We start from the raw sequence: 26,147 nt of genomic DNA on the forward strand, positions 1-26,147 counted from the left end.
AGCATCTCATTTAATATTGCTCATACAAGCGATAACTGCATGAATAAAACATGTCATGGGGTAAATGTGACTGCGGGTGCAGTGACCATGAAAAAAAAAAACTACAACAATTTCTGTTGTGAATTTTTTTTTATGTAAAATGGACTCTCTGGCGTGAAATTTACATAACCACGCCAACTTTTGCAGAACTGGTGTGACTAGTGCAAACCTTGGATCATTCTCATGTAAAACACTTTAAATATCTGATGGAAACTTTATTGATTCATTGATATATTTAACAGCCGTGCACCATTTTTCGTACATGGTAACCCAGCCCTACAGAACTACATTTAAAAAAAGTTCAACATCGCATACCTAGACTACACAGTCTATGAAATGTTCCAGATCTATAACCATGGCCTACACTGTTTGGTAAATATGCTGCATGCTTAAACTGTCTAACCTAAGTTTAACCCAGCTGTTTGTTGGCTTAAACTGGGACATTATCTTGTGCCAGAAATAAGCACATTCATGACGCACAGTTTTGCAGTTAAAGCCATGCTCCTTTTTCAGACACCATGAAGAACAGTCTAAAGCTTTTCTTTAAAGTGGTACTCCGGCCCTAAGACATCTTATCCCCTATCCAAAGGATAGGGGATATGATGTCTGATCGCAGGGGTCCTGCCGCTGGGGACCCCCGTAATCTCTCATGTAGCACCCACCTGTCTCAGCTGCACGCAGTGCTGGAGGCTCCGTGTCTGAAGCCTCACGACCACGAGGCCGGAGTATCGTGATGTCACGACTCTGCCCCCTTGTGACATCACACCCCGCCCCTCAATTCAAGCCTATGAGAGGGGCGTGGTGTCACAAGAGGGCGGAGTCATGACGGCACGATTAGGGATCGACCGATATCGATTTTTTAGGGCCGATACCGATAATCTGTGGAGATTAAGGCCGATAGCTGATGATTTATACCGATATTCCGGTATAAGTTATCGGCTATTTGAAAAATTGGTAATTATAAAACCGGGGATTGAAAAAAATGCAAGTTAAAGGGGTTATCCAGGAAAAACCTTTTTTTTTTAAATATATATATATATATATATATATATATGTATATCAACTGGCTCCAGAAAGTTAAACAGATTTGTAAATTACTTCTATTAAAAAATCTTAATCCTTTCAGTACTTATGAGCTTCTGAAGTTGAGTTGTTCTTTTCTAAGTGCTCTGATGACACGTGTCTCGGGAACCACCCAGTTTAGAATAGGTTTGCTATTGGGATTTTCTTCTAAACTGGGCGGTTCCCTAGACACGTGTCATCAGAGAGCACTTAGACAGAAAAGAGCAACTCAACTTCAGAAGCTCATATGTACTGAAAGGATTAAGATTTTTTAATAGAAGTAATTTACAAATCTGTTTAGCTTTCTGGAGCCAGTTGATATATATAAAAAAGTTTTTTCGGCTGAAAACAAAGGTTATGTTCACACTGCGGAATTCCGGCGGAATTCCATGAGTGGAATTCCACACAATAAATGGGTCTTCAGTGTGAATGGGTCGTCCACGAGACCTGTTCACACTGAGGAATTTCAGTGCCCTATATGTATGTATATTGGGGTTTATTTTTAGTTCCCCCCCCCCCCCCCCTAGTTCTTCAATAGAAATCCTTGCGTCACACATTAAAAGAATGAAAATGAGAAATACGCAGGGGATAAAATGCCAAAAATCTCTCCAAAAACTGCATCATGGAGGGAAAAAAATTAGGAAGAAGCTTTTTTTTGTGGCATTTTTTTTTTCTGGCCATAGAAAGCCAAACAAATGTTGTCTGTTCATAGCCTAACAGTAACATTTCAGAAGTACTTACTGCATGCAACCAACCACAACACAACTACAACACAACCACAATGTGTGGTTTTACCCTAACAGCAGCAAGTAGTTACTTCATATGTCGAACGGCACGACAACACAACTGCATTGTGTGTTTTTACCTTACTAGCTGCAGAAAGTTAATAGTTTTCAGGTGGCAGACAGTAGAAGAATAACCTTTTATATAATGGAATAGTTGGCTGAGCTGTTTTGTCCGCTTGACTATAATGTATTGTGGCAGCAGCTCTCTGGGTTAGAGCTTCACAGTGCTGAACAGTTTTGGTATTTATGTTTTTTAGAACTTTTGGTACCGCATATACTCGAGTATAAGCCGACCCTAATATAAGCCAAGGCCCGTAATTTCACCCCAAAAACCCAGGAAAAGTTTTTGACTCGACTATAAGCCTAGGGTGGGAAATACATCATCCCCCCATGTAATCATCCAGACCCCCATCATCATCCCCCCCCATCATCATCACCGCCTGTCAATCCCTTCATCAGTGGTCTTCAACCTGCGGACCTCCAGAGGTTGCAAAACTACAACTCCCAGCATGCCCGGACAGCCATCGGCTGTCCAGGCATGCTGGGAGTTGTAGTTTTGAAACCTCTGGAGGTCCGCAGGTTGAAGATCACTGCGGCCTTCATCATCATCCCCCCCTCTTCATCATCACCGCCTGTCAATCCCTTCATCTGTGGTCTTCAACTTGCGGACCTCTAGAGGTTTCAAAACGACAACTCCCAGCATGCCCGGACAGCCATCGGCTGTCCGGGCATGCTGGGAGTTGTTGTTTTTGAAACCTCTGGAGGTCCGCAGGTTGAAGACCACTGCGGCCTTAGTTATCATCCAGCCCCCCCTTTTGTTTTTTACTCACCACCCCTCGGCGGGAAGTTAGGGTGAGCTGGTCCAGGCTCACCCTTCCTTCCCACTGAGGGGAGGTGAGTACATATGATGATGACGAAGGCCGGAGTGGTCTTCAACATGCAGACATCCAGAGGTTTCAAAACTACAACACCCAGCATGCCCGGACAGCCAATGGCTATCCAGGCATGCTGGGAATTGTAGTTTTGCAACCTCTGGAGGTCCACAGGTTGAAGACCACTGAGAAGAGATTGACAGGCGGAGAGTTCACTCGAGTATAAGCCGAAAAATCGTGCTGAAAAACTCTGCTTATACTCGAGTATATACAGTAAGTGACTTTCCCTTAGCAGTTAATGGCTACTGTGAAGTGTTAAGTATTTTGGATGAACCTCATAAAAACATTAGTCTCCGGTTTTGCTTAAGCAGCTGAACACATATAATTTGTGCAGTGCTGAAACTTGTGGAAATAGTTGTAGAGGGTTTTCTGTCTGTACAAAGACAATTGAAATAGTTACGATTTTACAATTTCAGTACCAAGTATCACATCATAACTTTACTTTTCAAACAGCTCGAGGCTAAGTACATGCAATTTTGGGCTATGGCAACACTGCAAAAGAAACACTTCAGCATCGTGAGAACCTAGAAATGCAGACCAGACAAGTAGAGGATTGTTAGTTTTAGGCTGGTGTCACACATGGCAGTTTTTTTGGAAAATCCCCTCTGAAGTTTTTGAGCTACAGTGGATTCCGCAGGATATAGAAATACAAGTCCTCCTATTATATTTCCCATTGCTTTTGAATCCACTCTTGGCTGTCATGTGTGACGGCAGCCTAAGGGATTAGGGCATGTTCACACTGCATAATTCCTGCAGAACTCTGCGCAGTGAACATTAACATCAGTGTGAATGCGTCTTCCGTGAGACCCGTTCACACTAAGAAATTTCAGCGGGGGACAATTCCACTTCCGAAATTGTTCAGCGCAAATAAAGAACATTCTTTGCACGGAAGTCAGCGAGCACTTCATAGCCGTCAGTGGTGACGCGCCGTGTCTCGCGGTCCTACTGCCGAAGTATTTCGGCAGCGGCCACCAGATGGATTCTCTGTAGTGTGAATGTACCCTTAGGGAGGACATTTATCATTGTCTTTTGAGCCTTTGTTTTTGCTTATATTTGGCGCATGAAATGTTGTACGTGCGCCAAAGCACTTTTTTTTGCAACATTTGGCTGTAGGCAAAAAGCTATTTACAGTCGTGCAAAAGGGTACGAACCTACCGGGGCCACATGCCGTCATGACTGTGATGCGCAGCCCTGGCCCCCAAACCTCCCCCCAAAGTCACTTTCAGTTTTTACAGTACGGTGGTAACGAATTTATCAAGTGGGAATGTTGCACAAAAAGTCACAAACTCCTCCAAAACACTGCAAATCTACAGTAGCCCAGACCTGGCTTACAAAATTGCCATAGGAGAGCACTTTGAATGTCATGTTTGTGCCTTTTTGTGCAGCAAAGTTGCAGAGAAGAGGAGGGATGATACAGAATGGTATTCTGAAGTGATTTATTGTTTTTTGCTTATGTGCTCCAAACTTATCAACTTTTTGCATCTATATTATTGCTAAGAGTGTCTTTACACTATGTTTTTGTCTCTGTTTCACCATTTTTGTTACAGTTTGTTTAACACCTGACGTCCTGGTACTTAAGAACTCAGGGCGTACCTGTACGTCCTGAGTCCCGTTACTGTGGTTTAAAGTGTTCTCACAAATGGAGAACACTTCAAACCCTGTGGGTCCAGCAGCCAGGGCACAGGGTTAATGCCAGGCACCGCCGATCAATCCGATGCCTGGCAGATCGGAACTATTGCGTCAGAATCGCGATGTCCCGATCAGCTTACTGGAAGACAGGAGGGTCCTCACCAGCCTCCCCGTCATCCGATCAGCGATCTACTGCTCCAAGCCTGCTCAGCAGACTGGAACAGCAGAGCACCGATAACACTAATCAATGCTATGCTATGGCATAGTTTTGATCAGTGTATGCAATCAAAAGATCGCATGGTATAGCCCCCTGTGGGGGCTAAAAAAAAAAAGTTAAAAGTGGTTAAAAAATAAATAAATAAAAGAGAATAAATGTGAATAGTCCCCCCCCCACTAATAAAAGTTTGAATCACCCCCCTTTTCCTATTTTTTTAAATAAAATAATGTAATAAAAAAAATTATTTGTGGTACCGCCACATGCGTACATTTGTGAACTATTAAAATATTAGGTTAGCTAAACCACACGGTCGATGGCATACACGTAAAAAATAAAAATAAAAAACAGTCCAAAATTGTGCATTTTTGGTCACTTCATATACTATAAAAATATTAATAAAAAGCGATCAAAACATCCCATCAAAACAAAGATGTTACCGATAAAAACTACAGACCACGGCGCAAAAAATGATCTCTCATATAGCCCTGTACGGGGAAAAATAAAAAAGTTATAGGGGTCATAATATGACAATTTTAAACATACTAATTTTGGTGCATGTAGTTAATAATTTTTTTAAAGTACTAAAATAAATAAAACCCTACATTAATTGGGTATCCCTGTAAATGGACCTACAGAATAAATATAAGGTGTTATTTTTGCCGAAAAGTGCAGTGCGTAGAAACGGAAGCCCTAAAAAGTTGCAAAATGGCATTTTTTTTTTTCCATTTCACCCCACAAATAATTTTTTTTAGTTTCACTGCAGATTATATTATAAAATAAGTAATGGCATTACAAAGTACAATTGGGGACGCAAAAAAGGTGCAAAATTTAACGTGTTATGATTTTTAGCAGGTGAGGAGGAAAAAATTAAAGTGCAAAAACGAAAAAATTTTGAGTGCTTAAAGGGGTATTCTGGTGGAAAACTTTTTATTTTTAATTTTTTTTTTAAATCAACTGGTGCCAGAAAGTTAAACAGATTTGTAAATTACTTCTATTAAAAAAATCATAATCCTTCCAGTACTTATTAGCTGCTGAATACTATAGAGGAAATTATTTTCTTTTTGGAACACAGTGCTCTCTGCTGACATCACGAGCACAGTGCTGTCTGCTGACATCTATGTCCATTTTTGGAACTGTCCAGAGCAGCATATGTTTGCTATGAAGATTTACTCCTACTCTGCACAGTTCTTAAAATGGACAGAGATGTCAGCAGAGAGCACTGTGCTCGTGATTCAGCAGAGAGCTCTGTGTTCCAAAAAGAAAATAATTTCCTCTGTAGGATTCAGCAGCTAAAAAGTACTGGAAGGATTAAGATTTTTTAATAGAAGTAATTTATCTTAGATCTCTAAAATCTCTAGAGAAAAAGAATATGTGCAGCTCACTATTAATGCCAACCGAGGACAAATGGGTAATGCACCTATACCTAGGGTGCCAATATTAAATAAATAAAAAAGAGAAAAATACCCAGACCTCAAGGAAGGTATATTAGGTGAATGAAACTAGGATTAATAAAAGGACCAAAGATCGTGCTTCAATTATAATAAAGTGTATTTTATTAAAATAAAAAACTGAAAAAACTGATAAAAAATTCCACCTCACAAGGGGCCCCTTGTGGGAGGGGTGTGTAATACCTAAATTGGACTATCACTGATAACTATTGACTGATAAGTATCACAAAATTTTAGAACAATTGTAGACAAAATGCACTTATATAATTCAGGCAAGATGCATTGTGGCAAGATAAATTGTATGCACTGAAACAGTTAAAAAATATATTTAGAAAGTCTCAGAGCTCAATCTTTTTCACTGTCAAGGTAGTTGTATAATAATGTAACAAGTTCCTCTTAATGGTGAAACACTGTTCAGTATATAAGACTGAGGAAGTGTTTGTAGTTCACAGTTATTACAATTGTTGCAATTGTTGATGTCTCTGTGTCACTATGTCAGAATAAATGACAGGTAATTCTGTGTAAGGGCAGATGGCAGCTTTGGATTACTTTACCGGTCCTAGTAGTCAAGAAAGGCTACTGAAGAAAGGGTTTACTCTAATACCCTGAAACGCGTCTAGTGAGTCTTGCGGACTATCACTGACTGCACTTGGCACTTTAAAAAAATTCTATTTCATTTGGACTTACTTCTGAGACCTTGCTGGTCCAGTACGGAGACGACCCCACTGATCCCACCGCCCCGGTCTATAACATCCAGTCCGGAGTGGATCCGCAGTGAGCTGAGGAAGTAAAGCACATCCTGCAGGTGCTGGCACTGATGTCACACGCCACCTCTACGAGGCAGAGACATCTAGCATCGGTCTGTTGCAGACCTGGCCTCTAAGGCAGGAATTTCCATCGACGTGTGCCACCTCTGAGATTTGCCATCCCCGACGCCTGCCAGCAGGGACCCGGAGGTAGCCCACCTGCAGTGACCATCTAAGTGCCATATCCAGTACCTTGGGAGTCTTCCGTTCCTAGGACCGGTAAAGTAATCCAAAGCTGCCATCTGTCCTTACACAGAATTGCCTATCATTTATTCTGACATAGTGACACAGAGACATCAACAATTGCAACAATTGTAATAACTGTGAACTACAAACACTTCCTCAGTTTTATATACTGAACAGTGTTTCACCATTAAGAGGAACTTGTTACATTATTATACAACTACCTCCACAGTGAAAAAGATTGAGCTCTATGAGACTTTCTAAATATATTTTTTAACTGTTTCAGTGCATACAATTTATCTTGCCACAATGCATCTTGCCTGAATTATATAAGTGCATTTTGTCTACAATTGTTCTAAAATTTTGTGATACTTATCAGTCAATAGTTATCAGTGATAGTCCATTTTAGGTATTACACACCCCTCCCACAAGGGGCCCCTTGTGAGGTGGAATTTTTTATCAGTTTTTTCAGTTTTTTATTTTAATAAAATACACTTTATTATAATTGAAGCACGATCTTTGGTCCTTTTATTAATCCTAGTTTCATTCACCTAATATACCTTCCTTGAGGTCTGGGTATTTTTCGCTTTTTTATAAATTTACACATTTTTAACTTAAAAAAAAAACTTAAGTTAAACAAGTTTAACTTTCTGGCACCAGTTGATTTAAAAAAAAAAAAGTTTTCCACCGGAGTACCCCTTTAAGGTGAATATGGGCTGAATCCTTAAGGGGTTAAGGTTGTTGATTTATCAAACTGTGTGAGAGAAAAAGTGGAAGCATTTTCCCACAGTACCCCAGCTAACGAGCTCTGGTAAAGTGAAATCTGAGCTGTGATTGGTTCTTGTGGGAAAGTCAATCCATTTTTTTTCTCACTTAGTTTGATTAATCTGGGCTGCTGTGTGCAAAAAATATGGTCAACCATGCTATTGTGTATGCCCAAAAATAAAACAAAACAGATCTGTTAAAATCAGATTTTATATTTTAAAATGCATATAATTGGACAGCAGTAATTCGGAGTGAACAGTAATGAGTGAACATACCCGAAGTATGTATGATGTAGGGATGTATGATGCTGTCAGTTAGGGTCACTACACCCATGGTCAGACATAGAACACTCCATCAGAATACATGTGTGCGACCGGCCTTAACCAAGCCCATTTTCACCTTAAAGGGGTTATCCAGGAAAAAACTTTTTTCTTATATATCAACTGGCTCCATAAAGTTAAACAGATTTGTAAATTACTTCTATTAAAAAATCCTTTCAGAACTTATGACCTGCTGAAGTTGAGTTGTTCTTTTCTGTCTAAGTGCTCTCTAATGACACCTGTCCCGGGAACCGCCCAGTTTAGAAGCAAATCCCCATAGCAAACCTCTTCTACTCTGTGCAGTTCCCGAGACAAGCAGAGATGTCAGCAAGGAGCACTGTTGCCAGACAGAAAACAGCAACTCAACTTCAGCAGCTCATAATTATTGAAAAGATTAAGATTTTTGTAATAGAAGTAATTTACAAACCTGTTTAACTTTCCGGAGCCAGTTGATATAAAAAAATAAATTTTTTTTTTTCCTGGAATACCCCTTTAAGGATCAGAGCGTTTTTTGCACATCTGACCACTGTCACTTTAAGCATTAATAACTCTGGGATGCTTTTACTTTTTATTCTGATTCCGAGATAGTTCTTTCGTGACATATTCTACTTTATGGTAATGGTACATTTTTGTCGATACTTGCATCATTTCTTGGTGAAAAATGCTAAAGTTTTATGAAAAATTTGAACATTTTGCATTTTTTTTTACTTTGAAACTCTTTGCTTAGAAGGAAAATAGACATACCAAATAAATGATATATTGATTCACAGATACAATATGTCTACTTTATGTTTGCATCATAAAGTTGACATGTTTTTACTTTTGGAAGACATCAAAGGGCTTCAAAGTTCAGCAGCAATTTTCCAATTTTTCACAACATTTTCTAAATCGGAATTTTTCAGGGACCAGTTCAGTTTTGAAGTGGATTTGAAGGACCTTCATATTAGAAATACCCCATAAATGATCCCATTATAAAAAAACCCTCAAAGTATTCAAAATTACATTCAGAAAGTGTGTTAACCCTTTAGGTGTTTCACAGGAACAGCAGCAAAGTGAAGGAAAAAACTCAAAATCTTCATTTTTTACACTCGCGTGTTCCTGTAGACCCAGTTTTTGAAATTTTACAAGGGGTAAAAGGAGAAAAAGTCCTCCAAAATTTGTAACCCAATTTCTCTTGGGTAAGGAAATACCTCATATGTGTACGTCAAGTGTCCTGCGGGCGCAGTAGAGGGCTCAGAAGGGAAGGAGCGACAATGGGATTTTGGAGAGTGAGTTTTTCTGAAATAGTTTTTGGGGGCATGTCACATTTAGGAAGCCCCTATGGTGCCAGAACAGCAAATAAAAAAAAAAAAAATAAAAAAACATGGCACACTATTTTGGAAACTACACCCCTCAAGGAACGTAACAAGGGGTCCAGTGAGCCTTAACACCCCAGAGGTGTTTGACGACTTTTCATTAAAGTCGGATGTGTAAGTAAATTTTTTTTTCACTAAAATGCTGTTTTTTCCCCAAAATTTTACATTTTAACAAGGGGTAATAGGAGAAAATGCCCCCCAAAATTTGTACATTTTGCCACATCTCAAACTTGCATCAGAAAACTCGCTGTAAATATTCACATGGGTGGGTTTTGGGGGTGGGGGGAAACCTCCAGCTGTTGCAAAACTACAACTCCCAGCATGCACTGACAGACCATACATGCTGGGAGTTGTAGTTGTGCAACAGCTGGAGGCACATTGGTTGCGAAACACTTAGAGTTTGTTACTTAACTCAGTGTTTCGCTACCAGTGTGCCACCAGCTGTTTCAAAACTAGATCTCCCAGCATGTACAGTCTCTCAGTACATGCTGGGAGTTGTATTTTTGCAACAGCTGGAGGCACACTGGTTGTGAAACACTGAGTTAGGACACAAACTCTGTTTCACAACCAATGTGTCTCCAGCTGTTGCGAAACTGCAACACTCAGCATGCATTGACAGTGGAAGGGCATGCTGAGAGTTGTAGTTTTGCAACAGCTGGAGGCACACTGCTACAACTCCCAGCATTCTCTTCGACTGTCTGTGCATGCTGGAAGTTGTAGTTATGCAACAACTGGATGCACACTTTTTCATAGAAAAAATGTGCCTCCAGCTGTTGCATTACTACAACCCCCAGCATGCACAGACTACCAAAGTGCATGCTGGGAGTTGTAGTTAGAACTCCAGCTGTTTCAAACTACAACTCCCAGCATGCCCTTTGGCTGTGCATGCTGAGAGTTGTTGCTAAGCAACAGCAGGAGGTGAACAGGCCTCATCTCCTGCTGCCGGGACCTCCGCTGCTGCTGCCACTGCGCCTGCTGCTCCCGTCCGCCGCTCCTGAGGGGACCCCTGCCGTCCAGGGAGAGGTAAGAGACCCCTGACAGCCTTGATTACCGGCCAGCAGGGTAGTGATAAGTCAGTCGTTCCGACCGATCAATGACGTGATCGTGAGGTGGCACTCCTGCTGGGTAAGGGTGAATGGGGATATCTCGGACAGCCTCATTTAGCCTTTTTTTTCCAGCTCACCAGAGACCTGATTGACCCGGAATCACCGCAAATCGATGGTCTTAATTGACCGGCGATTTGCGGCGATCGTGACATGGGTGGGGGGGTCTCAAGGCCCCCCTAGGCAATTGCACGGGATGCCTGCTGAATGATTTCAGCAGGTATCCCTCTCCAGTCCCCGCCCGGAGCGTGGCGGGGACCAAAATTCCCACGGGCATACAGGTACGCGCTGTGCCCTTAACTACCAGGACATCAGTGCGTACCTGTAAACCCTGTGTCCTTTTTTCCTGGAATACCCTTTTAACCTCTTAAGGACCAAGGACGTACCGGTACGTCCTGAGCCCTTTCCCTTTTCATAACGTGGGGCCACAGCGTCATAGCGGGTCGGGCCCGGCCTCTAACGATGGCCGGGACCCGTAGCTAATAGCGCGCAGCACTGATCGCAGTGCTGCGCGCTATTAACCCTTTAGACGAGGCATTCAAAGTCTAACGCCGCGTCTAAAGTGAAAGTAAATCACTGCCGGTTAGCTCAGGGGGCTGTTCGGGATGTCTGCGGCTAAATCGCGGAATCCCGAACAGCTCTGGGACATGAGGAGGGTCTCCTACCTTGCCTCCTGGTGTCCGATCGCCGAATGACTGTTCAGTGCCTGAGATCCAGAATCATTGATCAATGGTTTCCTATGAGAAACCATTGAACAATGTAAGAGATCAGTGTGTGCAGTGTTATAGCCCCCTATGGGAGCTATAACACTGCAAAAAAGAAGTGAAAAAAAAAGTGAATAAAGATCATTTAACACCTCCCCTAATAAAAGTTAGAATCACCCCCCTTTTCCCAATTTAAAAAAAAAACTGTGAAAATAAAAATAAACATAAGTGGTATCGCCGCGTGTGGAAATATCCGAATTATAAAAATATATCATTAATTAAACTGCATGGTCAATGGCGTACGTGCAAAAAAATTCAAAATAGTGTATTTTTGGTCACTTTTTATATAATGAAAAAATGAATAAAAAGCGATCAATAAGTCCAATCAGTACAAATGGTACCGCTAAAAACTTCAGATCACGGCGCAAAAAAAGAGCCCTCATACTGCCCCATATGCGGAAAAATCCGAAGATGACAATTTTAAGATATAAATTTTCCTGCATGTAGTTATGATTTTTTTCAGAAGTATGACAAAATCATACCTATATAAATAGGGTATCATTTTAATCATATGGACATACAGAATAAAGAGTGTGCCATTTTTACCGAAAAATTTACGGGGTAGAAAGAGAAGCCCCCAAAAGTTACATACGTTTTTTTTCAGTTTTGTCTCGTAATGATTTTTTTTTCCGTTTCGCTGTAGATTTTTAGGTAAAAATATGCCATTATATGGATTTTTAGGTGCAAAATTTAAAGAGTTATGATTTTTTAAAGGTAAGGAGGAAAAAATGAAAGTGCAAAAACGGAAAAAACGCTGAAAAAGTGGAGGGATTTTCCCACAACAACCAATCATAGCTCAGCCTTCCTGTCCTAACAAGCTCTGGTAAAGTGAAAGCTGAGCTGTGATTGGCTGCTGTGGGAAAATATCTCAGCTTTTTCTCTCACACAGTTTGATAAATCTGGGCCAGTATGAAAACAATAGGCATAAAAATCTGCAACAGATATTGACATGCTGTAGATTTTAAAATCTGCAAAGCTGGAGAATTCTGCAGCAAGGGGAAGAAATAGAGAGAAAGCTGTCATAAAGAGTCAGGAGGGCAGGAGGAAGCTTGGGAAGACTTGTTCTTTTGGTATTTGACATATGATCAGTGTTTGTGACTTCCAGCAATCATGATGTTTACTTATCTAAATGACTGGACGTCAAGTGGATGCTATTCTGACAATGTTCTTCTATTGATTTCTAGAAAGCAACTGGGGCATCTGGTGGAGCCCTTCCAAGACGTATCAATGGCAAGCTATTTTTAGGTAAACCACTACTGAAATTTACATTTACTTAAAATCTTGTGAAACTGACTTAGGACTCAATCGCACTTGAAAGTATGGGTCAAATACGTATGTGCAATGCGGATTGTATTTTTTTCCCTGTGTTTTCTATTTTTAATCTATATTAGTTCTGTTTTATTTTTATTTCTTTAGTTTTTTTTTTTTTTTAAGGATTTTTTAAAATTATTATTATTTTTGCTGTATTTGAAATGCTGCAACATTTGAGATTTTCCTAGTTCCTTAATGACGGAAAATATTGATTTTTATTAAAGACAGAAGACGATTAAAGGGGTTCTCCGATGCTTAGACATCTTATCCCCTATCCAAAGGATAGGGGATAAGATGCCTGATCGCGGGAGTCCCGCCACTGGGGACCCCCGGAATCATGCACGCGGCACCCCATTTGTAATCAGTCCCTGGAGCGTGTTCGCTCCGGGACTGATTACCGGCGACTACAGGTGATAGCTGTCACGCCCCTCCCGTAGGCTTGCATTGAGGGGCGGAGCGTGACATCACATGGGGGCGGGGGCGTGACATCACATGCTGCCCGCCCTGTAGTTGCCGGTAATCAGTCCCGGAGCGAACACGCTCCGGGGACTGATTACAAACTGGGTGCCGCGTGCAAGATCCTGGGGTCCCCAGCGGCGGAACTCCCGCGATCAGGCATCTTATCCCCTATCCTTTGGATAGGGGATAAGATGTCTAAGCACCGGAGAACCCCTTTAATCTAATGCCATTCTTTACTACTTTGATAGCAGAGTAGTAAGGGTTAATAAAAGTAACAGTTACAGAGAAGAAAAAGCAGATGCAAAGCAGATATCTGAGTAACAACCAATCAGCTTTCAGTATAGGTTATAGCAGGTGAGAGCAGGTGACCAAAGTCTTCTTTCTTTGATGCTGAGAAATACAGGAATACAGAACATAAAATGAACTAAAGAAAAAATAACGCCGACTGTAGTCTATGAAGAAATTTCATTGAAGAGTCAAATCGGAAACTGTGTTGAAACAAACAACGATGAATTGTAGAGAACCAAAGTCGACAACATATTTGATGTCAAGGAACTTCCAAGGATGAGAATTAAACTGTAAACAAAAAAGAATAGGGAAGGGTTAAAAACGGGAGGGATAATGTTCGTCTCCTGTCTTTAATAAAATCTATATTTTCTGTCATTAAGGAACTAGGAAAATCTCAAATTTTATTACAAGAGCAGGAGACTTCACATTATGCATGTTCAAAGCATAAACCATGCTAATAAATAACAATAAATGATAGTCAAATCACAATTTAGTCAAATCATTACCATAGAAACGTGAGAGTCAGGGTGAAAATAGAACGTTTTAAAGGTGACTTCTGATGACCAATCCGCTGCTTTAAGGATGTCAGATAAAGAACCACCTGCCTGACTCACTTTAGTAGACATTGCTCCTCTAGTGGAATGAGCTCCAAAACGAGAAGTATCAATGCCTGCTAAAGCCATAACTTGTCTCACCCATCTGGCTAAGGTAGCGGAAGATACCGGAAGATGGGGTTTACAGAATGATGTAAGTAATTGTGGAAGAGAGGGATTTCTCAGAAGTTCCGTTTTATGTTCGTATGTTTTTAAACACTGAACCACACAAAGATTTTCACGTTGTGGGAAAGCAGGATAAAAAACCTTCACAAAGGAGTCTCCAAAAAGGAGACCCTCCATGGGATTATCAGATTCTGAGTTGCATAAATGGACCAACTGAGGGCCGAGTTTCATCAGAACGGACAGTTTTCTTTCTGAACATAGAGCAGCATTAGCGCTGCCGAATAAACAAATAGCCCGTTGGGCCCAATCACGCAATATGGTAAATCAACTGGTTTCTGCGAAATAATGGCGTCTTCAGATAGGTCAAGTATTTTTGTTAGTGGACCCAGAACATCCATAAACTGGTCTTGGATCGTCTTAAAGGATCGGTCTACACCCTTCTTTGGGTTTTTACCATTTTTGTTAAAATTTTTTACTAAGATAGGGTCAAGTTCTGGGGTTATTGACAATTTGTGATGCAGAGTAGGCCTAGGGCATTCTGCCTTTAACTTATTCCTAATGGACCTGTCTAAGGGTTTTCTGACCTAATATATTTGGTAACTTGAGAGTGAGGTATCCACTCTAGTGACCTAGGGTGTTTAATAAGGTCAGGGTCGAAGAAGGGAACACCTGAGGAGTCTAAAATGACAGGATTAGATTTGTCAGATATATTAATATCTTTTTCTCCTTCCTCTAGAAAATCCTCATAAATGGATATAACATCAGAGTCCAAGGACTGATTGGGAGAGGTATTAAAGGAGTTAGGCTTCATCCTATGGGGAGCCTTGATCGCCCGATTTTTTTCTAACCTCCTCTCGGGCCGAGGGTTTGGGATGTTGTTTTAGAACATCAATCCTATCGCTTTCTGGGAAAGCAGTAACAGCAACCTGGTCCTTTAGTATTTTAGAAGGTTTTCTAAGGTCAGTAAAAGTAGGACAGGTAGAAAGAAATAATCTCTTTTGGGAGACTTTACCTCCTTTTTTAAAACCTGCAGACATTTTTGGGATGGAATTGTCCGCAGACCAAAATTGCGGGGAGTTATTTGTGGTATATTATAAGAAGTAGACTGTGACATAGCTAAATTTCCAGATTGTGAAATAGCATCTTGCATTGTGGACATAGCCGATTTCACAGCGGTCTGAACTGACCAAGAAACCGACTGGTCCACTAGGGGTTGAATAACCTCCATGTCTACAATATCATCATTTTTTGGGTCATTAATGTCCGAAGAAAAAGATGTTCTAGGTTCTTCATTAGCCATATTAGATAATGATGGAGAATCTACACGAGAAATAATAAAATATATGTAAGATTTTTAATATTTTTGAAGCAAAGACCATGAAATAAAGTCAGAAGAAAAATATATTGATGGTGAATCTACAATAATATCGTTTGGCCACAAGAGGGCAGCAATGACAATGATATTGATATTTTAGAAGAAAAATACAAGACAGAAACAGTATAGGAATATGCCGAAACTGACGGAAACTGCGTCAACAGCAACAGACGCGTCCCCGTCAGTGGGAGGAAAATAGAAGTGCGTCAAGGCTGAGGACCAACCGGACCAGCGGTCTCGTGAAACACTGGCAGGTAGTGTCTCGAGCGCCGGGACCGGGCAAAAAGAGAAAATTGATGGGATATAGGTAAGAAATAGTAATGGAAAATAGATCGGAAAGTATAAAAAAGATAAGGGGGAATCTGTAGATATATATAGAGAAAAATAAGGGGAAAAAATGGAAAGTGGGTATTGTAGGAAACGAGTAGCTGAAATATGAGATAAATGAAAAATGTCTACTAAGGGAATATCTTTGGATAAATGGAGAAAATATTTAATAATCTTAATAATAGGACATAATGCGATGAAAGAGATGAACAAACGTCACTTATCTTTGGCGAAGCAGCAAAGAAATACTTTGGTCATCTGCTCTCACCTGCTAAAACCTATACTGAAAGCTGATTGGTTGTTACTCTGATATCTACTTTGCATATTTTTTTCTCTGTAACTGTTACTTTTACTGTGGTGCTATCGAAGTAATAAAGAAGGAATTCGCATAATGTGAAGTATCCTGCTCTTGTAATAAAATTATGAATTTTGGAAAAAAAAATTTTAAAATATGACCTCAACAGCCAAACTTCGCCATCCATGGCTGGTGCCAGAGATCACTCCGGTGGCCTTGGTCAAGAGTGATTGTGGCCCCTAGTGAGTTATTTCACAGTTGCTGCACCTGTCAAGGTTCCAGTTGACACTTTTGGGAAGCACTTGCAGGGTGCCAATTTGTTGTCATTGCAGCCTAAAACCTTCTGAAGGCCTCAATGGCTGCCATGTCAGATCTTCTAGTACAGCCTACCATAGGCAGGTTGTACTAGTACCATCACCAATGAAACTCAAATGAATGTTGGAGCTAAAATATAAAGTTATTGATCTTGCATGGTGAATGACTTAAAAACAAGCAAAACACAAATACCACAATTGGTTTTTATTTTGCTCACACCCCATCCCATAAAACACTAAATAAAAAGTATTCAAAGTTCCATCTACCTTTAAATGAAACCAATAAAAACTACAGATCGCCACACAAAAAAACAAGCTCTTTAAAGGATAGATTGAAAAATAAAAACGTAAAGCAAAAAATATATATATATATCATTTTTTTTTTAAATATAATTTTGGTATTGGTGTGATAATACTAATCCGTTGAATAAAGTTTAACTTGTCATTTTTATGGTGAACTCAGCAAAAATTGTGCAATTTAGAGCATTTTTTAACTTAACCCCACAAATATTTTTCTCTGGCTTCACAACAAACTATATATTAAAATATAGTTGGCTTCCTTGGTCACACTTTTGCTCCTCCCAGAGATACTGGTCCCTTTCTTGAGGAGGAGCTGTAAGTGAGGGGGGGGGGGGGTGTTGTCTCTTCACATCTCTGTCCAGTCTCCTGCGGCGGTCCGTGAGTTGCTGGTCCTCAATCCCTATGGAATTCTATCAGGATTTTTGGTCTCTGGGTTTTTCCTTTTGGTCTCCTTGGTCTTTGCTTTTTCCTTTTCTTTGGTGTCTTATCGTTTTCTTCTTGCCTTTATATAGTGGTGTTGTGCTGTTCTGGCATGACTGTTAGAGATGAGCGAACTTACAGTAATTCGATTCGTCACAAACTTCTCGGCTCGGCGTTTGCTGACTTTAGCCTGCATAAATGAGTTCAGCTTTCAGGTGCTCCGGTGGGCTGTAGACTCTCTCCTAGGACTGTATCCACCTTTTCCAGCCCACCGGAGCACCTGAAAGCTGAACTAATTTATGCAGGCTTAAGTCAGCAACTGCCGTGCCGAGAAGTTCATGACGAATCGAATTACTGGAAGTTCGCTCATCTCTAGTGACTGTTGTTGCTGGTTCATGGAATACCTCAGCTTTATTTTTGCATGTTGCCTGCAGCACCATGTTTTGTTCTTTCCACTTGATATGTTGCTTTTGGACACCACTTCTTATGTCTTCACATTGGACTTGTCACTTTATTTAGTTTCTTATATACCTCATATTGCTACTTATGCTTACTGTTGGCCCTTACTGTTGACTGTTTCTCCCGACCTTATCTGGCCTAGGGACCTATATTTGTTTGATAGCATTAATTTGCTTGTATGTTGTGTTTTCTTCAATAAAACCTTTTTTTTTATTTGAAAAAATAAATAAAATAATAATAATAATAAAATAAAGGCCTGCAAAAAATAAGCTGTCATTCCTGTGACAGTGTGGCAAGGAAAGGGTGTATTTCCCTAGCTGATCCTGGAGGAACCTCCACCTGGGGCCTAATCACTGAGGCAGCAGATAGAGGAAGGATGTTTAAAAGAAAGTCAGACAGTGTAGTCTGGGCTCTCCCCAGAAGACAGCAAGGTGGTTTTGGGGGAGGCAGGTGTCCTTGCGAGGAGCACATAGCCAGGGCTGTGACACCCACAACCGTGAAGTGGATGGTCTAGGATTTTGGTTTGTTCCTGTCTTATGTTTTTATTTATCCTGCAACCTTTCTAATAAAGCTGTCGAGGAGCCAGACTTGCAGAAAGGATTTGCTGTTTGCTGGTTTATTGTGAAGAAACGTGTCCTGTGGCTGTGTCAAGGACTATTCCAGAGCTATCCCCAGGGTGAAATCCTTACAATTGGTGGAGGATGCGGGCAGCACGTTGCTAAGAGCAACCAATGGTTGAGTTGCAGTGAAGTTCTTGCCAGGAGAAACCAACCGTGCATGTTGCAAGTGGAACAAGCCCAGCTGTGGAATAAAAGAGCAGGACTGAGCCTGTGGTGAAAGCGTTGCTAGGGGCAACGGATCGCATCAAGCGAGTAAGCGCTCTCTCAGATGAGGAAACAGGTGGACGGGCCACCCGCATAGCACAACAGCAGTAAGCCGTGTGGGATTGATTGTTTTGCAAAAATGGGTCGACGTCGAATTGCCATTGCTAGGAGCAACCGACGTGGACAGCAACCAGTTGCCGCTAAGATGGATGGTATGGTGAGCTGCAGCTCAGCAAGAGGATGTCTTCACACCTGATGATCCTCAGGTCAGGAGGCCAGAAACGATGGACTTGAGGACCCGTGAGTTACTGGGGGGTGGAATCCCACTGTTCGTGGATTTGGACTGTCACTAGGCTGTATCGAGAGTCATGCTGGACATAATACCCTGGTAAGACTGTTCTGATTGACTTTGAAACCTATTATGGGACAGTGAGCCATGTTATGGAGGTGTGTGCCGAGCTTGAGATAGAGATTATACTGGGCAGAGACTTCCCATGTTTTTGGCAGTTGTGGGAGGGGGAGAGTATTCCAGAGAAATCTCATACAAAGGTTCCTGAAGTAATGGTGGGTGGTGTGACACTACTTGATTGTGTGAAGTCTGTCCATGGCGACTCCAACCAATGTCTAGTTGTTAAATCATGTGAGGGTGGGGAACCCTCTTGAAAACTTAAGAGACTGTTCACACTCTGCAGGTTGGACTAAAAAAGTCTGGTGAACAGAAAATGTTGAATCCAGGGCTGGGAGAAAATTTTACAAAAGGCACTTTGCATGAGTTAGGTCATATTGCTATGAACTGTCCTGTAAATTTTGAACATGTGCAATGTGATAATGTTTTGTGTGAAAAATGCATGCCTATGTTTACTGAAGTAATGTGTACTGCTGCCAACTCTGACAGGACAAAATAAAACCTGTGTGAGCTGGTAGTAGGTGGTAAAAAGATAATTGCTTTGCTAGAGCCTAGATGTATATTAAGTCTGGTGAAGCCAGACCCTGTCATAGTGTCTATACAAGCAGTTATTTGGGGTTATAATAATGGCCCTCATTTACTATTCTAAACCCGACCTCTTTTGTTGGGTTTTTTTGTCGCATCTTTGTCTGCGCCATGTCGCAGACATCCTGCGCCAGTCTGCGACACGATGCGACATTTTTTCCCGACGGACCCGATGTGGATTCTCCCAAACCCGAAAAAGGGGCGTTACCCAACATTTCTTAGCTTTCCCACGTATTTATTAAGGTTTCCAACCCGAATTAGTTGAATTGTTGTGGATTTTTTCCCGACAGCTCAGAGGAGTTGGAAACCAAAACCAACAAAACCCACGTGCGACAAACAGGATGCGACATAATAATAAATACCAGGGGAAAAAAGCAGTCGGGTAAGAAAGCAACATAGACTTACAACCCGATTTTCTTAGTAAATGAGGGCCAATGTCTGTATTTCTACTCCCTATGGTACTGTGAATCACAAGGTTGCAATAGAGCCCTCCTTGGAGTATGATGTAGTACTGGGGACGGATTTTCCATTTTTTCAGCAATTATGGAAGACTGTCAGGTAACTATAGCGGTTACACATGATAGACCCACAACACTTGACTTGCACCACCCACTAGTTGAGAGTTACTCAACAGAGGCTGAGGATAGGGAATGTCTGCAGTCACTAGAGTTATGTCAGATAGGGGTCTGCCAGACTGCTAGGAGAGCTGAAGAACAGACCGTGAGTCAAGTCCAAGAGGATTCAAAGACTCAAGTGACAAGTGTGTCTCTGACTGAAACAGAGTCTTCAGTAAAAACAGAAACGGATCAGGTACAGGAACATGGGTTCCATCCGCGAGCTGAAGATGAGCCCTAGGTGGGGCTAGAGTTGCGTTGTCACTTGGAAGAAGTGACTGAGACCAAGAAATAGGAAGCTATGCTGAACCTTGTGAATAAAGATGAGCCCAAAGGGGGGTTTAAATTGCGTGGTCATCTGGAAGAGGTGACCAGAAAAGAAGCTACAGAGATGTCTGTGGATAATGCAGAAGTACTGAAGAGAGTACATGTGGAACCGAGTGCTGCACTTACTTTCACAGAGTCCTGAGTGAAGGACATGTGATGTCTGGACCAGAGATGGATTGTGACCAGGAAGGTTGAACCACTGGACCAGATGTTGAGATGTTGTTCCAGACCCAGGAGCTCTAGACGTTTCTGCCGGTGAGCAGAGAGATCGTGGATGAAGTAACAGATAAGTCAGGGGGTGAGCAGGGAGACAGTACAGAGAGACTGTCCGGGAACTACCCTGAAGCCCAAGTGGCCAAGACCCTTGCAAAGGGGAGACTACTCCTAAAGGTGGAGAAGAGTCTGAATGAGTTGGCTGGAAGGAAGAGACAGGCCAAGGATAGGTGACTGTCAGAGGACAAGACAATGTCTCACGGTTCAGCAGCGAGAGTGAAGAGACCGCTGTAAGTAAGATCTCGGAAAAAACAAGCTGGTCTTTATAAGAAAAGGGAGCATATCCAGAATCTTGAAGAAACTTTACAGATGGTTTCTGCTAAATTGTTGCAAAAGGAAGAGGTTCATCACCTGACAGAGGAGAAAGAAAAACGCTAGCAGATTTGAAGAAAGAGCAGGACGTGAATCTTCAGCTGTATAAAGATATGGAGCTCCACAAAAGTGAGTTTTCGGCTCTGCAGGATGAACTGTCCCACTCCCAGGATCTTGTGACCAGCAAGGAGAGCGAATTGGAGAGTCTGGCCAAGCAAATCTTATTCAAGGAAGAAGTTAATGTTTTGCGTGAGGCATATCCGGCTCTACTAAGTGATAACCAGGCTAGGTTGCCATGGAAGAGCTCGAGAAAGTGGTAATGGCCTGTAAGGTGCAGAGTCTGGAAACGCAGAACAATACGCACATCAAGTCTCACGCAGCTACCTTGGATTCACTGAAAATGAAGCTCTCTGAACAAGAGGCTCAGCTAAAAGTCTATGAGCAGAAAGTGTCCGAGATGTAGCAGCTGAGTAAAGACAATGAGCAGATGAGAGAACAACTGCTGTCGCTGGAGGATACTGTCAAAAACTTGACAGAACTGCTGGAAAGCGAAAAGGTGAGCTCTGTTAAGCTCAAGAGTGAGCAGCAGAAAAAAAATTAAGCTGGAAGGGGACATGAAGGTTCTAAAAGAAAGCAGAGACCAAGCTGTAGCAGAACCGGACAAAGAGAAATCTGCAGTTGGGAGACTTGTAGTGTGGATTGCTCAATTGGACGAAGAACTCTGAGCAAAGACAGACTTAGACGGTTGGGCCCAGCAAAGCTCACACTACGGTCCAGCCATTGGTGAGAGAAGGTAGAGGCCTGGAAGGACCATCTTGTAGGCCATAGGTGTCCAGGGCATTGCCCCGAGCAACAGGGAGAAGGTGAGAGACTCCAAGGGAGTCTATGGAACACAGGTCGTGAGGAACCCCCTCTATAATGTAAAGCTGAAAGTTCCTGAAGACTTACGGCAGATGTGCGCAAAGGAATTTACAAAAGCAGTGGGGGCCTATTTGGTGTATTATGACTCAGAGAATGCCCAGCTGGTTATCTTGTCTGACAATGAAGTTACTATTAAGAGTGTGAACATTTTGAGTAACATACATTTCCAAAGTCTTTGATTCTCAATATTATAGACAATTTTGTCCAAAGACGCTAGAAAGTATCTGGAAAGCTTATGTCCTTCAGTGTCCAGATTCTATGTGCAATTTGATGTACGAGAAGACTGGATGGGTTTAGTAATTGGCCCTCGTGGCACAAATATACAACAAGCAAGGAGGATCCCTGGGGTGACAGCTGTTGTTCTTGATAAAGATACATGTACATGTCAAGTGTATGGTGATAACCAAGATGCTGTGAAGAAGGCAAGAGGTTACCTGGAGTTTGTTCCCCGAAACTTGGTGGGAAAAGTCATTGGGAAGAAAGGAAGGCACATTAAGAATATTGTCGACCAGTCAATGGTTATCAGAGTTAGAGTTGAGAGTGAGAAGAGTTACCATGACTAAGAAGTGGTCCCCTTTGTTTTCCTGGGCACAAAGGAAAGTGTCACTAAGGCAACCATTCTACTGGACTATCACCTCAAGAAAGAAAGTGAACAATCTTCAGTTGGGTTGACCGAAGAGGAAGACAGATGCATGATCATTTGTGCACTGTCTTTTGAAGACAAGTGCTCATCCCTGGTGGTCTGAGCAGAGGGGTGGGATATGTGACAGTGTGGAAAGGAAAGGGTGTATTTCCCTAGCTGATCCTGGAGGAACCTCCACCTGGGGCCTAATCAATGAGGCAGCAGAGAGGGGAAGTATGTTTAAAAGGAAGTCAGATAGTGTAGTCTGGGCTCTCCCCAGAAGACAGCAAGGTGGTTTTGGAGGGAGGCAGGGGACCTTGCAAGGAGCACAAGGCCAGGGCTGTTAGTGACACCCACAACCGTGAAGTGGACGGTCTAGGATTTTGGTTTGTTCCTGTCTTATGTTTTTATTTATCCTGCAACATTTCTAATAAAGCTGGCAAGGAGCCAGACTTTCAAATAGGACTTGCTGTTTGCAGGTTTGTGAAGAAACGTGTCCTGTGACTGTGTCAAGGATGACCCCAGAGCTATCCCCAGGGTGAAATCCTTACATTCCTTATTTCTTTAGATCAAGAGTGTAGAACCATTTTAGTTCCAACGTCCTGATTGTAGGAATTTACTACTTAATAGCTGTAATAAACTTTTGCCATAATGTATATTACATATAGTAACATAGTTCACAAGGTTGAAAAAAGGCCAGAGTCCATCAAGTTCAACCTATAACCCTAATGAGTCCCTGCTGAGTTGATCCAAAGGAAGGCAAAAAACCCTCATACTCGAAGTAAAAATTCCTTACTGACTCCAAATATGGCAATCAGAATAGATCCCTGGATCAACCTTCTGTCCCTATAGATCTACAGTAGAATCCATAACCTGTAATGTTATTATTCTCCAAAAATACATCCAGACCCCTTTTAAATTATTTTACAGAGTTCCCCATGACCTTCTCCTCAGGCAGAGAATTTCACAGTCTCACTGCTTTTACAGTAAAGAACCCTTGTCTGTGCTGGTGTAAAAACTTTCTTTCCTGTAAACGTAGAGGATGCCCCCTTGTTATAGATACAGTCCTGGGTATAAATAGATCATGGGAGAGATCTATGTAAGGTCCCCTGATATATTTTTACATAGTTATTAGGTCTCCCCTAAGCCTTCTTTTTTCTAAACTAAATAACCCTAATTCTGATAATCTTTCTGGGTACAGTAGTCCTCCCTTCCCCCGTATTACCCTGGTTGCCCATCTTTGAACCCTCTCCAGCTCCACTGTATCTTTCTTGTACACTGGTGCCGAGTACTGTACACAGTATTCTATGTGTGGTCTGACTAGTGATTTGTACAGTTGTAGAATTATTTCCTTGTTGTGGGCATCTATGCCCCTATTGATGCACCCCATGATATTATTTGCCTTGGCAGCAGCTGCCTGACACTGGCCACTACAGCTTAATTTACTATTAACTAAGACTCCTAAGTCCTTTTCCATGTCAGTCATCCCATGTGTTCTCCCATTTAATACATAATCCAAGCCTGGATTTTTCCTCCCCATGTGCATAACCTTACATTTATCAGTGTTGAACCTCATCTGCCGCTTCCCAGCAGAAAAACCTCCAACTATCCAGATCCATTTGTAACAGTGCACTGTCCTCTATAGTGTTTACCGCTTTACAGAGTTTAGTATCATCTGCAAAGATTGCTATTTTACTATTCAACCCCTTTACAAGGTCATTAATGAATATATAAAATATAACATGACCCAAAACTGACCCCTGTGGTACCCCACTAGTTACAGTCACCCAATCAGAATAAGTACCATTAATAACCACCCTCTCTTTCCTATCACTGAGCCAGTTACTTACCCACTTACACACATTCTCCCCCAGCCCCATCCTTCTAATTTTGTGTACAAACCTTTTATGTGGCACCGTATCAGATGCTTTTGAAAAATCCAGATATACGACATCCAGCGATTGCCCCTGGTCCAGTCTGGAGCTCACCTCCTCATAAAAGCTGATCAGGTTAGTTTGACAGGACCGATCCCTCTTAAAGCCATGCTGATATGGAGTCATACATTTATTTTATTATTTATCAAGATATTCCAAAATAGCATCTCTTAGAAAACCCTCAAACAATTTACATACAGCGGAGGATAAACTAACAGGACTATAATTCCAGGGGTCACCTTTTGACCCCTTTTTAAATATTGGCATCACATTTGCCGTGTACCAGTCCTGGGGAACAGTCCCTGTTACTATAGAGTCCCTGAATATTAAAAATAGGGGTCTTTCTATTACCGTTTTTTTCACCGTATAAGACGCACTTTTTCTTCCCCAAAACTGTGGGGGGGGGGGGGGGGGGGGAGTTGGTGCGTCTTATACGGCGAATACTTGCGGCCATCAACGGCCGGGACCCACGGCTAATACAGGACATCACCAATCGCGATGATGCCCTGTATTAACCCCTCAGATGCGGCGATCAAAGCTGACCTGAAGCGAAAATAACACTAACCCGGCTGCTCAGTCGGGCTGTTCGGGACCGCCGTGGTGAAATTGCGGCGTCCCGAACAGCTTACAGGACACTGGGAGGGACCTTACCTGCCTCCTCGGTGTCTGCTCCGTGCGGGGATCCCCTGCATGGCCGGCGCTCTCCTTCGACGTCATCACGTTGTCGGGCACGCCGTCCTGTCATCCAATAGGAGCGGCGCGCGTAGCAACGTGATGACGGCGACAGAGAGCGTGGATCCCGGGGAAGAAGACGTCCGGAGCGTCGGGGACACCAAGGGGACGCAGCGACAGCGATGGAGCGACATCCAGGGCAACGGTGACGGGTCCGGAGCGGCGGGGACACGTGAGTATAACCTCCTATCCAGTGGTCTTCAACCTGCGGACCTCCAGATGTTGCAAAACTACAACTCCCAGCATGCCCAGACAGCCAACGGCTGTCCGGGCATGCTGGGAGTTGTAGTTTTGCAACATCTGGAGGTCCGCAGGTTGAAGATCACTGTTGGGTGCAGAATCTCTTTCTTTTTCTAGATTTTGCACCTTTAAAATAGGGTGCGTTCTATAGGGCGAAAAATACGGTACATTACTTAATTCCTTTAGAACACGGGGGTGAATGCAATATGTCTATTTTGATTAGAACTAGAACACATGTAATGCTAAGTAACATTTTCTTTTACAGTTTTCTGTATTAAATTTTATAACACGTTAAAGTTCTTGGCTAGTAATAAATGGTGATATGTAGTACTGCAGCTATATGATAGAACATTGCAGTCCTTTTTAAAAATGTTATCATATTAGACTGAGGGGATAGTGTGTCTTCATAAGGAAGCTACCAAACTGGCATATGGAGTCTTATAAGCCATCAAATGCTCCATGGGGGAAAAAAATTATCTAAGTTCTCTAGAAGGAAAAGAGCTAGCTCTTCTCTGCCAAGTATTGGAGATACTCCTTTAGAGTAAATTTTTGACCCCTAAATACTCTTGAAACATGACTGGGGATAATATACCAATGGACATCCAATGAATTGAAAGTGCCCACAGAAATTCATTAAAATATGGTAAAATGGATAGCGAATCTGGCTATTGCACATAGTTTT

The 26,147-nt window shown here is 42.0% G+C and overlaps 1 protein-coding gene across 10 annotated transcripts in view; it reads left to right on the top strand.

Moving 5' to 3' along the window:
- USP13 (ubiquitin specific peptidase 13) overlaps positions 1-26,147 on the top strand; it is a 153,847-nt gene that overhangs the window by 63,792 nt on the left and 63,908 nt on the right. For all 10 annotated transcript variants that reach the window (XM_056565255.1, XM_056565250.1, XM_056565246.1 and 7 more), the window contains one exon: positions 12,593-12,653. In XM_056565255.1, coding sequence (XP_056421230.1) covers positions 12,593-12,653 — 61 coding nt within the window. The remainder of the gene's footprint in view (positions 1-12,592; positions 12,654-26,147) is intronic.

The sequence above is a fragment of the Hyla sarda genome, chromosome 3 (genome assembly GCF_029499605.1).
Source record: "Hyla sarda isolate aHylSar1 chromosome 3, aHylSar1.hap1, whole genome shotgun sequence".
Lineage (NCBI taxonomy): Eukaryota > Metazoa > Chordata > Amphibia > Anura > Hylidae > Hyla > Hyla sarda.